The 14,629-nt window shown below is 38.2% G+C and overlaps 1 protein-coding gene across 11 annotated transcripts in view; it reads right to left on the bottom strand.

Moving 5' to 3' along the window:
• ZNF536 (zinc finger protein 536) overlaps nucleotides 1-14,629 on the bottom strand; it is a 482,695-nt gene that overhangs the window by 56,497 nt on the left and 411,569 nt on the right. For 2 of the 11 annotated variants that reach the window (XM_039327470.1, XM_039327472.1), the window contains exon 10: nucleotides 10,780-10,820. The exons of the other annotated variants lie outside the window; for them this stretch is intronic. In XM_039327470.1, the coding sequence (XP_039183404.1) occupies nucleotides 10,807-10,820 (14 nt within the window). In that variant the 3' untranslated portion in view covers nucleotides 10,780-10,806. The remainder of the gene's footprint in view (nucleotides 1-10,779; nucleotides 10,821-14,629) is intronic. 11 annotated transcript variants of the gene reach the window in all.

Genomic DNA, 14,629 nt, shown 5'->3' with positions numbered 1-14,629 from the left:
TCGTCAGTATTATGACAAGTAGTTTATCTCACTTTGTGTGTGCGTCTGTCTGTGTGCACAGCTCACCTCTATATGAGGACAAGTGGTTTTTATCACATCAGGGAGCCTGTTAGATCCCAAAATGTTCACCTGATGTGGTAAATACTAGTTGTCACAAATCATCCTTTCACGAGCGAATTTTTCCCCCCCCCTGTGGAAAATGCTGATTTATGTATTAAAAAAATCAGGGTACAATGGAGCAATGGACACCGGATTCAGCTAAAGTGTCCTGTTAAAGAATTTGAAAAGCATTTCCTTGCATTAGTTTGAATAAAATGGGAATTTTGAGTTTGAGTTTTAAAAACCTGTTAGTTGTATTATTCTAAATTATTTAATTATTAAACTTGCATCCTGCAACATTTTATGCATGTCATTGCCCTTATTATAGATCACATTTCTTCTTCGGGATCACAACTTCAACAAAACTTTCATGCTCTTTAGGTGACTCAAACTATTGTTTCTTTGACTAAGGTCAAGTCTGAGAATTTCCAACCTTGATACAGAAAACATGCAAGCAATATACAGTGTAGATCTTTGGGGCTTATATTTTTCCTGAAGTAATTTTGAAAAATGCCAGCTTGATCTCATACATGTTGACTAATCTTCTCAGAAGTTTCTAAGTTTAAACAATTCTAATCTGTTTTGTCAAAGAATGGAGGAGATTACAATCCCAGGGTTGAAGCCCAAACCCAACTTTATGTCAAAGACTTGAGATGTATGAGAGTTTCCAAATTCTGCCATCTAACTATTATATACCCAAAGCTGTTTAATTGAGCAAATCAACACACATGCATATATACCATGCTATTTATTTTCAAGGAAAGCAATCGCTCATAGTTGTTCATTATGGGATGGGTGGTAAATAAATTCAATAAATAATCATATGCAGAGAATAGGAAATGATTAAAAGATGGCGAACCAGAGAAATTAAAAAGTGTGAGTTAAAAAGAAAGGAAACAGCTGAAACTAGTTTACAGCAGCATCGTTTACTATATTTTTTTTCTACCATTCCTCTTCCACCATGTCTTTGCAAATTTCATAAACTTAGCTCTTTCTATTTTGGATCTTTATTAACTTGGTCCAATCATAACTTTCTTCATCTTACTTTTGACTTCTTCACTCTTCTTTTATGTATTTGCAATTTGTTTCTCATTTATTGTCTCTATATGATCAGACCACAAACATTCTTTTCCTATACCAATCAATCATGTTCATATTCAGTTCAGATCTGTTCAGCATCCATTTATTCTTGACTATGTGACTCTTGTTTTGCTACTTAAACATCTTGAGTACGCTCTTCCTATTTTATTTAGCTTTCCCCTAAAATATGCTGAATTCTCACTTGCATACAATACGGTTGTCAGAACCAAAAGCCATTTTGCTTTTTTTTTCTCAATAGACAATGCCACCTACTACATTTCTGAGTTTCTATTGTAGCCCCTTCTGACTTTCTATTGTAGCTTATCTAGTCTCATATGGGTGTTGTGTATATTGGGACAACCTGATAAATCTGGGCAGTGGTGGGATTCAAATATGTGAACAACCGGTTCTTTGTGTGGATGCTGCTTCCAGAAGTCCGTTCTGGGCCTCGGCAACAAAAAATTAGCTACCAGTTCTCCCGAACTGGTGCGAACTGGCTGAATCCCACCACTGAGTCTGGATTATGACTCATTCAGGATGCTGGGCAGATTGTAGGAAAGTGGATAAAAAAATTTCATAACTAGAAGACAGCATTTTGAAGATTGGTGCTGGTAAAACAAACATCAGAGACCTGTATTGCCACCCGTTTCACTAAGTTGCATCTCCCAGATCCACTCCAGTGGCAGAGTCCACACTGAGTGCCTTATCTTAATTTAAGAAAAAGGGGTACAAGATCTTGAACCTCCTAAAGCTAATCTAATCACCCTTGTTTTCTTCTTCTGCATGGAAATATGTTTGCCCAGTTTTACGCAACTCTTTTAAGAAAAGCCCCTAGGTGGTGCTAACACTGCATCGCTTTGGTGTTTCAGCACAATGAAAACATTAATTTGCTATGAGATAATTTTTGACGTAAATGTAAAATGGTGCCCATTCGAACTCCGTAATGAAGCATAGTGCATTTCTACAGCTCCTAATTTGACTAGTTAAATGACTCCATTACGTGTCTAACAGACAGAAGCAAATAATTTCTGGTCAGTTGACGCTCACTTATCCGTATCATTTTACCCTGAAAATAAAGTCTCTAATCTACAGTTTCTTTGTCTTAGTTTTTAATATTATTAAAGCACACATTCTTGAGTAATAAGCAATGAAAACAGCACAAACTAACACTTAATAGGGGGAACAGATTTGGAATGCACGTATTAAATGCACGGAGCATTAAGAAACGGGAAGGGGAAAAAGGACAATTATGTCAGTGGACTGATAGGATTGAAGATAGGGCCTTTTGTTGTCATTTAAAAGAACATAAACATTGTAATATCTATCTAGAAGTAAATGAAGATACAGGTGTGGTGTCTATGAGATTAAAAAGAAGAGCTGTTATCTGCAAACTTTTCACTTCAAGTCTGAAAAATAATTGTAGCGATCTCACTTATTCATAGATTACAAAGGGCAGCCATCTTAATAAATATCAGGTGATGAATAATTTTGCCTCAAGGAACCACAACAGTTAAGGCCATAAATTTATGTTCCTTCTGGAACTGTCCTTCTTCCTCTGAAAATAAGTTTAGAAGGAAAGCCTATCGCTTTACACATAGCGCAGGGATATTAGTGAGTCACAGCTGTTCGTGTCCCACTCTTAAAAGCCATATGATTAAGTTATGGGATATCAGATAATTCAAAGTCTCTCTCTATTGGTCACCTTCCCCAGCCAAAGGCTTTTTAGTTTTAAGTTCATTTAATGACAGAATGGCCAATTCAGCAAATGTGTGAGTTATTCCAATGAACACCTGTGGCTCCCTGGGATGATATGCTTTGGAGCAGAAGATATAAAATGTCATTATAGCAGCAGGCACCACCCAACTTGGAATAGAAGAAAAGAGAAAATAATCTGTTAAAGATTCCAGATTGGACGGGGGTGTATGTGTGTGTGTCCCAAAGAGGTGAATGTTGTCTCGGTTTCAAATGTGTATCCTGTAATATATTTTTTTTCCTTTTCTGCCCAACATGTTGAGTTAAAGACCAAATGATGGGACTGTACATATGTTTCTTAAAATCACCCTGTCAATTGATTTCACAGCAACCTAAAAGCATCTTAGGAACTAACCCAAAAAACCAACTGGTGATTAATCTGAAGATTTTAGAATTAAGCCAGTTTAGTCCTTCTGAACTAAACTGTCAATCATCTGTCCAAACTCTTCACCTTAACAGGGCAGGGAATGGGCAATGCCTCTGTTTGTTGATATCTGTCTATATATCGTTTAATCTACTCACAGGGTTTAACCACAACTTTCACTGTTTTTAAGAAACGATGCTGAAGAGCGATAAACTCAGTCTTATACCAGTTAAATGCGGACAGAGTTAGCATCCACACAGAAAGCAATGGATGGAATTTTGCCATAGATGTTTTGTGAGTCCTTTAAACTGTGATGTTTCCTTCTCTTCAGAGTGCTCCTTCAAGACTTAAGCTTGTTTTCTAGACATAATCTAAATTCAGGTGTGTGTTTGCATGTATGAGGGTATCTACCTATTGTGAAGGAGTCTAAAGTGGCTTCTCAAAGTGTAAAGGTAAAAGCACGCAGCAATGGAAGGGGCCACTGATGTAACGCTTAATAACAGCTCAATAACAGCTCGAGGGAAGATCAAGGAAATTAAACACCAGTAAGCTCAACTTCAGCAGTGGGGAAGATATTGGAAACACTAATCAGGGACAAAACAGGGAAAGTTATGATTTAATTAAAGATATTCAGCATGGATTCACAAAAAGGAGATCATACGTAACAAAAACTAATAGAATATTTTGGGGGGAAAATATAGAGGGCCCCACACATGCTAAAGAGAAATGACGATGGATGCTGTGAGCATAATTAATAGCCTTCTGGATTTTATTACCACCTGAAATATCTATCCACTTTACACCTCCTTGTTCAGGACAACAGGAAAATTGGACTGATCTATAAAGGATTTGGTTTGCGCTCTTTCTCTCTCTCTCCCCCCCCCCTCTCTCTCTCTGCCTCTCTTCTATTTTTCACATTATCTGTCTATACAGCCATTCACCATCTAGTAAAAGCAATACTAGACTATTGAGCTACATTTTTTCCCCTTAAGGAGATAAAAATAAGAAGTATGTGATGGATACAACTCTTTAGCCCACTTGGATGGAGAGCGAAATTTGAAGAACCATGGTAGGTTCTTTACCACTAGGCAGTAAGAGGATTAGGAGAAAGCACCACATCAAATATGCCCACAGATTAAAGTCAAAATATAGTTATACGATACAAAACTGAAACATCCAAAATAAATAGGACAAAAAAAGGGCATCATTTTGAGTGCTGTTACAGACACATAACATAACCTGTTATCCTTTCGTAAAACTCTAAAAACCTGAGGCGGGGCCCTTGGCGATATGCTTCAAGGGCCCCACCTCCTGGCTATATTGTTAACAGATCAGTTATCTTATTTTTGTATGTACTTTGAATTATACATTTTAATGTCCTTCACCGTTTTAATGCTTTTTATTGCAACATTTTAATTGCAATCTACGTTTTGAATGGTGAGTTGCCCAGTGTCATTGCTGAGAAGGGCAGCTATAGAAATCAAATCAAATCAAATCAATAAATATGGCATTCTGAAATCACCGAGACCAACACCAGATCTGGCAGAGAAAGCATGCTGTGGGTCCGGTCTGTCAAGGATCTACATTTGGTGGGTCTTAGGAGGTAGGTCTTCTCTGACATGGCAGCTGCATTGTGGATTTTTCTCCCCCCAGAAGTGGGATTAAATCCATCCCTCTTGGATCCCTCAAAACCTGGCTCAGACCTGCAGCTTGCATGGGACTAGGGAGATCTCAAGATGGCTTCCTTACTGTGGCTGACATATTTAAAAATAGTTATTGTTTTTCTTTTAAATTAAGTGTTGTGTGCCACGCAGAGACACTTTTTTGTGAAATTCAAGGCTGTACAGATTCAATAAACAAACATATGTTAGATGTGACTTTAGACAAAAATTATAACAATAGTCCAATAAATTGTGTCATTAAAGGTATGGTAGGTGTACAACTGAGTCTGTTTTAGGCTTTTCCCATAGGAAATTGGTAGATTGTTTGCAAGTTGCATGTTAAAATAACAAATGACAAATCATCCATTTTGTTATTTCATCTTGTCAAAGTTGACCAAATTTTATAGAGCCACCACAAAAGTCCATGTTTTCCCACAAGGGGAAAACCTGAATTAGCTAATGGTATCTTAAGTGCCCTATCAACAAGTGGACTTGTTGTTAGGAAGAAACAGACAGTTAAGGAATTTAGATAGAATTTCTTGACAAAGATCTGATGGGGAATGGCCCCAGAAGGGACAATATGTATAAAAGTAATGAGAAGTACTTACTCAAAAGAAAGACATACTGAGTATTGTATACACTAAAACTTAAATGGAGATTTTAGACTGTGTGAACTTTTCTGGTAGAGATTATAGTTCCCTTTTCATAAAATTGTGGAGGACGTTTTAAAGAAAAAGAAATATATAATGCCATGACATAGAGCAGTGCTTCTCAACGTTTGTGTGACGGCGACCCCATCACACAAATGTTCTGCGCATGCGCGGCGCTGCGCGCATGGGGGCGGGCCCCCCTTGCGCAGCACGCATGCGTGGCACCGCCCCCATGCGTGACGCATATGCACGGTGCCCCCCATGCACGGTGCGCGTGCACGGTGCCGCCCCATGCGCGACGCGCATGCACGGCGCTGCCCCATACGCGACACACGTGCGCGGTGTCGCCCCCATGCGTGGCGTTCATGCACGGCGCCGCCCCCATGCGCGGCGCACGTGCACAGCGCCGCGAAAAATGGCGGATCGCCACCTTTGGCAACCCCCGAAAAATGGTCGATCGACCCCAAATGGGGTCGCGACCCATAGGTTGAGAACCGCTGACATAGAGTGTTAAAATTATCTTTGTCTAATGATAGCTACATCTATAGGTGTATGAAAATGTTTATGAAAGTCAACTGAGTCAAATCTATTTGACATTTACCTTCCTCAACAACATCAATATGGATGCATCAACTCATAGGCATCCATGGATAAAAGCACAATATAATTGTATAGACTTAACAAAGGAAATCCCATTGGCTTCCTTAAAAAATCCTTAGAACTAAGTTACTCTCTACTCTTTCTGAATTTCTTGCCATTTTAGAATAGACTAGAGCTGGAAGGGACATTGGAGGTCATCTAGTATAGCCCCCTGCTCAAGCAGGAGAACCTATACCATCTCAGACAGGTGATTGTCTAGTCTTTTCTTAAAACTCTCCAGTGATGAAGCACCCACAATTTCTGGAGGCAAGATGTTCCACTGGTTGATTGTCCTCACTGTCAGGAAGTTTCTCCTTAATTCCAGGTTGCTTTTAATAATTGATGTCATAAAACAGGCTTTGGTTTGGCTTAATATGGTGTGCAAAACCAGCTATTGTGGTTTGCCAATCATGTTCATTGCTCAGTGAGATGGGTGAATGTAGTCAATGATGACGTATTCATAACACTGACAAAGAAGTTAGTTTTGCACAGATATCCATTTTTTTACTGTAAACCTTCCAGATCAAAGTTCATTGTGGCTTCTCATTCTTCAGAACTGGGGTCAACATCATTGTTGAGGATTTAAGTCTTCTGCTAAACCATCATTGGTAGATGTTCCAATTATTCTGACCAGTGGTAAAAAATTTGGGGTGTTGTTTCTCACCAAGGTTTGGAGGTAAAAAGTTCACCACAACCTATATAATTTCCCCTATAGAATGCCCAAGAATTGGATTCTACAATAGAAAAGACTGCTACCTACTGTATAGATTACTATATAATCCTCAGTGGATAGTCTTGCTATTGCTGATTGCAGAAATTATGGCAAAGAATGCAATAAAACATTTTTTAATATTCTCAAGACAAAGTGCATATTAGAATTACTTAATACTTTCCCACTATATCTTAACCGTTAGCACAGTCTGGGTATATTACGTTAGTTTTATGGATATAAAATATAGCTCCATTTTGGACAGATGTGATTTTTACATATTAATTTTGTTCTGAAAGACTTGCTGGTTTCTGCAGATGCTTATGTTCTTTTGAACTCGATGCCAAAGGGCTGGAAACTAACAAGAGGACAGCAGTAATGAATATTGTGTGCAGGCTTTTTACAAATGCAAAATAACAAATACTATAGGGCTGGAAGGATACCCATTAGCCATCAATTATAAAATGGTCTGAACAACCCATCGCTGTTGCTAAATTTAAACAAGTATTTTACCTTCAGAAGTTTTTGTTTGAAGGACTGCTTAAACAAAATGGGGCTTCGTATACTATTTAATAAGCTTAATGTCCCATTTTTGTTCTATTGTTAAATAAATTGATTTAAATGTTAATTTAATGGTTAAAGCATGACAGGAATGCATATATTAAGTGAGTTTTATTTCACTCACAAGAAATATATGCTTTTGTTGAGTTAGTTTCTTTTTTCCCCTTTTTTCATATACTAATTTTTAAAAAATGCAAAATGTATTAGCTGGCTATTTTGCACTTTTAGTAGTATTTTCTATTAAAATACACAAAGGAAACTGGAGCAAAATTTATTAGACATTGTCCCGAAATTTGTTTCAGAACATTAAGCTCATCAGAAATAGTCCTCTACTTCTTTCAAAATAAAAAGCTATGCATAGCTTTCCTACTGTTCAAAATCTCAATATTATTTTTAAATCATCAGTGCCATTGTATCTTTCAAATAAGGCTTCTCGGATAATATTTTGAGGTAGCACTTTTTTTAAGCGCAGTATTAAAGCAATCAACCTCTCATTTCCTTAAATAAATGCATGCCATGTAGAAAAATTCTCCTGCATTTTTCTCTCTAGCAGTATATACTCAGCTTGGGGCGGGGGGGGGGAGAGGGGGGGATGTTTCCAGAATGTCTTACAATGAAAAGAAAATGTCTGTAAAAAGTCTTTGAGGTGGAGTCTGTTGATCTTGCATTAAGTTAGTTCCAAGTGGTCAACGAGTGTCCTTCACTGCATCATCCACTTTCTGGAGGTTTCAAGTTTCCCTGGCTTCTCACACTTCAGTGGGAAAGAAGCACAATAGAAAGCAGTATTGGTACGGCCACCTTTACTAATGCCTTCACAGAAGAAAGAAGTTAAAAAAGGAAGAAGGAGGAGGAGGAGGAGGAGGAAGAGGAAGAGGAAGAGGAGGAGGAGGAGAAAAAGAAGGAGGAGGAGGAGGAGAAGGAGGAGGAGGAGGAGGAGGAGGAGGAGGAGGAGGAGGAGGAGGAAAAGAAGAAGAAGGAGGAAGAGGAGGAAGAGGAAGAGGAAGAGGAGGAGGAGGAGAAAAAGAAGGAGGAGGAGGAGGAGGAGGAGGAGGAGGAGGAGGAGAAGAAGAAGAAGAAGAAGAAGAAGAAGAAGAAGAAGAAGAAGAAGAAGAAGAAGATAATGATGAGGAAGTTAGAGCAGAAGGATTTTTTTAAAAAAAAAAACTAGAAAAGTGAGAGGAGAGCCCAGAAGAGAGATAAAAGGGAATGAAAAAAGGAGAGGAGAGGAAAAAGGGAACGAAAAAAGGAGAAGAGAGAAAAGGGGAATGAAAAAAAGGAAAAGAGATGAAAAAAGGAATGAAGAAAAGAGGAACAAAAAAGGAGAGGAAAGGAAAAGGAAAGATTTTGATGAAGGTGAGGAAGGCCAATCAAAGCTGCATTTTCTCCCTTCTTGCCTAAATACACACAATAACAGATTACACTTTAGTATACTGTGTGGCATTAAGACTAAATGATGCTTCAGATCTATCAAGGACTCAAGGATATGCTCAAGTGCACTATCCATTTAGTCACCATGGGGAAAACAGTAAAGTACTAAAAATATTTGTCCCTGGATCAGTAGGTGGGATTTTCAGAGAGAGTCAGCATAAAAGCCCAAGTACCAGAACTGGAAAGTTAAGATATACTTGTATACTCCAATCCCCATCTAAATAAAAATATGAGATGTCAGCACCAATGCAGTATTTCACACTGATGAATTAATGGCCTGTAATTAATAACCATGGAATTATATGAATAATTCCAAGGTTATTTCCTTAAATCTTGTAATTTTCTCTAGCCACACACACACAAATAAGCTCTTTTATTGAGTTTGTCCCAACAGCAGTTCTTTCTTTCCCCAGTTCATTGATCTTTTGATAATCATTCCTTTATTTTTTTCAATTAATAATCCTGGCCGTCATCACCCAAAGTTTGAAGATGAATTGTTTGACCTGTCTTGTGCCTTTTAAACTGGGTTTAAACTGGGCTTATCACAATTAAACTGCATTTGCTTGGTTTTAAATAAACCCAGCTTATTTCAACTGGGTTTATCACATTAGCTACTTAAGATTCGTTCGGTAGATCATAAAAAGACAAAGCATGTCTTTTCCATCAAGTGAACCTGGTTGCAGTATCCAGGATGAGATGAAACAAAGTATTGTCATTAATGGAAGATTGCCCCAGTTTGTAGACAACTGGGAACAAGTAGACTAATGCAGAGCCAAAAAGTTAATCTATAACTTGGCTTTGCAGTCCAAGTTATACTTTGCAATCCAAACTCTCCAATATAAAATCCAGCAAAGGTAAAATGGAAAGTTTCCTAAATGAAAGATCAAAAGGGGAACTCATTCTACATCTCCATCAGTAACTAATGCCAGTTCTTGCTTCCAGCTCTGTCCTGGCTTCACACACGAGAGGAGCCCAGAGTGTAGAAGTTAATAAGAAGCATAACTGAAAAGCAGGAACAGATAGACAGGACCAATGCTGTCTGTTTCAGTTAAGGGCGGGGGCGAAGACATGAGAGAGAGGAGAGAGAGAGAGAGTGATTGGGGAAAAAAGCTAAATTTGAATTGGAGCACCCAGGAGCAAAAGACATGAAAGGGAAGCTCAGCAATTCCATGTAAAGGCAGATTTCATTCTCGTAACTTTCCCGTGGCATAGCTTGTCCCAGAGAGGATGGTTTGAGCTAGCAAGTTGGAAGAGATGCTGCTATGGCTGATTTTAGGAGAAGATACAAATCAATTCTCCCCTGGTTACCTCTTCCGTGTGTAAAACAAAACCAGCACTTTCCTGCATGCAGAAACATTAATCTGTCATCTGTAAAATGACAAAACATTTGCACATGGTAAAAACACCGTTCGGGAAGGGTTATGCCATGCCCTTTATTTTAGGCTTTCTTCTAATGATCCAGCAATGAAATCTTGAGAGAAAAAAAAAAGATTTGTTCAGATTCCCGTTCTGTACAACAGGAATATGGAGGGTGACCAAAGACAGAGGCATGCATTTTCTAATACTCACACCTAGGTATATTTTGGAGCAAGTGCAAGGCATTTGAAGCATCAAAGCATTTAACTTGAGTATACATCCACCCCTCCCCTTGGCAGGGTTTCACACAATTAACTATCAGGGATTTATTAACGGTATTGAGAATTCAGCCTGCCACCTGAATAGCTGTCCCCTTCTCCATAATGAAAACAACCCCCCCACACATACACACAAATGCAAGCCATCTTGAATGAAAGCAAAAAAAAAAATTTAAACAAAAACACAACAAAAAAAAAATACCTGTCTGGATTTTCTCTTGAAAATCAGTCACTGAGAATCATCTGTCAGTAAGACAAAATTAATTACTTGCATGTAACATGGAGGAAATCAACATAAATTTAAATATCGCACAACATTACAAAGGTTAAAGTAAATCCATTATCTCCTTGTCATACATGCTTTTTGTCTAGCAGTCTCTTCTCCTCCACCCCCCACCAGACACCAAATCGATTTTAAAACAACAACAATAACAACAAAATATTTTCACGTGTTTAAATTTGGATTTGGAAGCAGGGGGAGGGGAACACACAAAAGTGTATGCAAAACATAGTAACTTGCAAAATTCACAGCGCAGTCCTGCTGTGTCTGCTAAGTAAGCAGTCTCAGCAAGACTTATTCCCAGCTAACTGGATATAGGATGGCAGCCTAAAGTAATGTTGTAATATTCTTTTGGTACAACAGAAGAAATTAGCTTGATTATGAATGTCTTAATGCCTATAGCCCATACATAAGCAGTGTTTCCTTTCCCCACCTCTGATAGCATCATGCACATGTGAAGAGTTCCCTGTCTCATCCATGTTCACTGGTGGAATTGACAGTTCAGCCTGCTGGCATCACTTATCAACTTGGAAGGTCTGAGATGCCATTCAGAAATTATATGGTGGATATAATAGAGAATGTATTTAGATATTTTGAATGTTCTGGGAAGAGACATGAGGTAGAGGGGGGAAAGAAGAAAGAAAGAAAGAAAGAAAGAAAGAAAGAAAGAAAGAAAGAAAGAAAGAAAGAAAGAAAGAAAGAAAGAAAGAAAGAAAGAAGGAAGGAAGGAAGGAATTACATGAAGACAGATTAAGAATAAATAGCTTTGCTCTGAATACAGTTTTGGGTTCAATCTTAAGTTAAAAAGTAGCAAATAAGTAAAATTCTGGAAAATATGAGCAATCACATGAATGAGCAACATACTTGGACTTGGGATAAGAACTTACTTTTCCATGTTTCTCTGGTATCTGAATGAACATCTTTGGGCTGGATTTGTGCCATTCCCCAAACAATCATTTGAAGCACCAGGTGGTCAAATAATTGGGGGCACAAACCCTTCATCCTAAATCTGAGTTTGCATCTGATCCTCAAAACTGTACTCTTGAGCAATTGCTATGCATTTTTTTTTTAAAATAATGGTGGTAAATTTATAGATGCTTATTAAATGGATCACTGAATCTTAAGCATGTCTTTAAAGACACCATACACAACTTGTTCTGTTGCTAACATGAATCAATAATAATTGCCACATTTCAAAATTCCCAGGCTTCATTTTATTTTAAGAAAGAAAGAAAGAAAGAAAGAAAGAAAGAAAGAAAGAAAGAAAGAAAGAAAGAAAGAAAGAAAGAGGTTAGGGAGGGAGGGAGGGAGGGAGGGAGGGAGGGAGGGAAGGAAGGAAGGAAGGAAGGAAGGAAGGAAGAATCCAAAAACGTATTTAAGCTTAATAACAGTTGAAGAATATTCAGCAGATGGCACCATCTAAACTCAACCAATTTTTGGCTGAGCAATGCTAATCCCAGTTGCAGACAAGGATGCATAAACAAAATTTGATATCGATGAATAGGAAGAGTGGTGACAAAGAAGAGAAACTGAGGATGGCATCTGTCTCGGCTGTAATTATATTAGTGCTTGCGAATAAGGCTAATGCACAAATTCATAAGAGGCTAGATTCAGATTTCTCACAACTATTGATCTCACAGCGCTCTTGATACTAAGAGACGAAAGAGAGAGAGAGAGAGAGAGAGAGAGAGAGAGAGAGAGAGAGAGAGAGAGAGAGAGAGAGAGAGAGAGAGAGAGAGAGAGAGCAGAAATGACTTAACACCAGTGGGTTAGGATGTAAGCCATTCACAAGGCTGCAATGCTAAATTACAGCTAGCAGAAGCTTGCCTGCTTTCCCAATTCTCCTGGGCAGCCGAGAGAAGATCACAGGCATCTAATCTGTCTTTTAACTAGTCACAGACTGTCCATGCTTCACTCTAAGCCATGTTTTGCTGGACAAGAAAGAATGGCCTTGCTTAGTAGGGGAGGAGATGTGGAGTTGGCTCAGAGAAGAAGAAGAAGAAGAAGAAGAAGAAGAAGAAGAAGAAGGAGGAGGAGGAGGAGGAGGAGGAGGAGGAGGAGGAGGAGAAGAAGAAGAAGAAGAAGAAGAAGAAGAAGAAGAAGAAGAAGAAGAAGAAGAAGAATAAGAAGAAGAAGAAGAAGAAGAAGAAGAAGAAGAAGAAGAAGAAGAAGAAGAAGAAGAAGAAGAAGAAGAAGAAGAAGAAGAAGAAGAAGAAGAAGAAGAAGAAGAAGAAGAAGAAGAAGGAGACGGTCAGACTGTTTCAGAATCATTATTTGCACCCTAGCAAAATAAAAAGCATTAAGAAGAGACTCAAAACCAGCCTGGCTTGATTGTGCTAGGTATAAGTTGCAGTAGAGAAGGCTGTGACAAGTTTTTAGGCTTTTGGTATACTACTCTAAATGCCCAAAAGTCTTCTTCGTTGTTCTTGCTTGCTTCAAAAAGCTGATCAGGCATCTCCATCTAAAGCACCATACAACGGTAACCAGAATCCATCTAAATATAAAGCACCATATAAAGGTAACTAGGCACCATCTAAAGCACCATATAAAGATAACCAGGCACCATCTAAATATAAAGCACTATATAAAGGTAACCAGGCACCATCTAAATATAAAGCACCATATAAAACACCATATAAATTGTGGTTGTAAGTACAAGGACTGCTTGTATTTGGTTGAAATTTTGAGAGCCAGCTTATTTACAGAGGGGCTCATCTGGGATTATATGCGATAGCTGTTTTCCATGGATTTTTTAAAAAGATTTTTTTCCTATACCATATGAGCCATAATTGCAGCAAGATATAAATGGAGGCAAATAAGATTGGATCACTAGCAGGCTACACATTCAGCGGTATCTGCTGGGGGGGCTGGCCTCAAAATTGGTGAGATGACAGTTTTGTGATGCAAGTCTCATTGCTTTTGTACACGTGTTGTTATTTCACATACGTTCAAAAGTGGAGTATTGCTATCTTCTGTCCACTATTTTGGTGATTTTTCACCTCAGTAATTTACAAACACCAATGAATGTGTTATCCCTATCTGATGCGCAGTTAAGAGCATGCCTTCAGGAGCAGAGCTACTGTATCTGCCTTTCTTCTGCAAAAGCTCTCAGCAGAATGCAAGAAATACGGTTTAATCCCACATTCTTACCTCTTTATAAACATACCTATATCTTGTTTATTGACACACAGATAGAAATACTCACACATATCCAATCAATAAACACATATTTTACTAGCTCTTCCATTTACCCTGTCTTCAGATCACCATAAACTTTTTCAGCATATCAGGCTGTATTATGTAGGTCTTTATATGCATTGATCTGTTTAACACAATAGGAGTTTTTTCCACTTATAATAGAAGCGGCAGTTTCTAGAAAGAAAAATTAAAAAGGTAATGGACAATCTAGACACCAAGTGAGAAGGATCATATAAGCTACCTAAGGTCAGCCTATGCTTTCCATATTGCTTAAAACTGGTCATTGTTAACTGTTAACCATACATGTAAATAAATTAAAATTAGCTCAGTGCTAATAAAACATGCCAAATCAAGACAGAAGAGGATCAGATTGTTTTGATCTGAATGGCCTTTCTGAATTTCTAGCCTGGTGTGTTTATCATAGGTATATAATATTATATAGATGAGAATATATAAAAATCACCCTTCGTTATGTGAAGTGTTTATACGTTTTGTATTCATGATCAGGAGTTTAAAATGGCAAATATGTGCCCTTTCCTTGAAGGATTGTGTCCTTCAACTACTAACATTGCCT

The sequence above is a fragment of the Crotalus tigris genome, unplaced genomic scaffold, assembly GCF_016545835.1.
Source record: "Crotalus tigris isolate CLP2741 ecotype Arizona unplaced genomic scaffold, ASM1654583v1 scf7180000024362.2655971311:6658466, whole genome shotgun sequence".
In the NCBI taxonomy this organism is placed as follows: Eukaryota; Metazoa; Chordata; class Lepidosauria; order Squamata; family Viperidae; genus Crotalus; species Crotalus tigris.
This window is presented reverse-complemented; position numbering and strand designations above follow the sequence as displayed.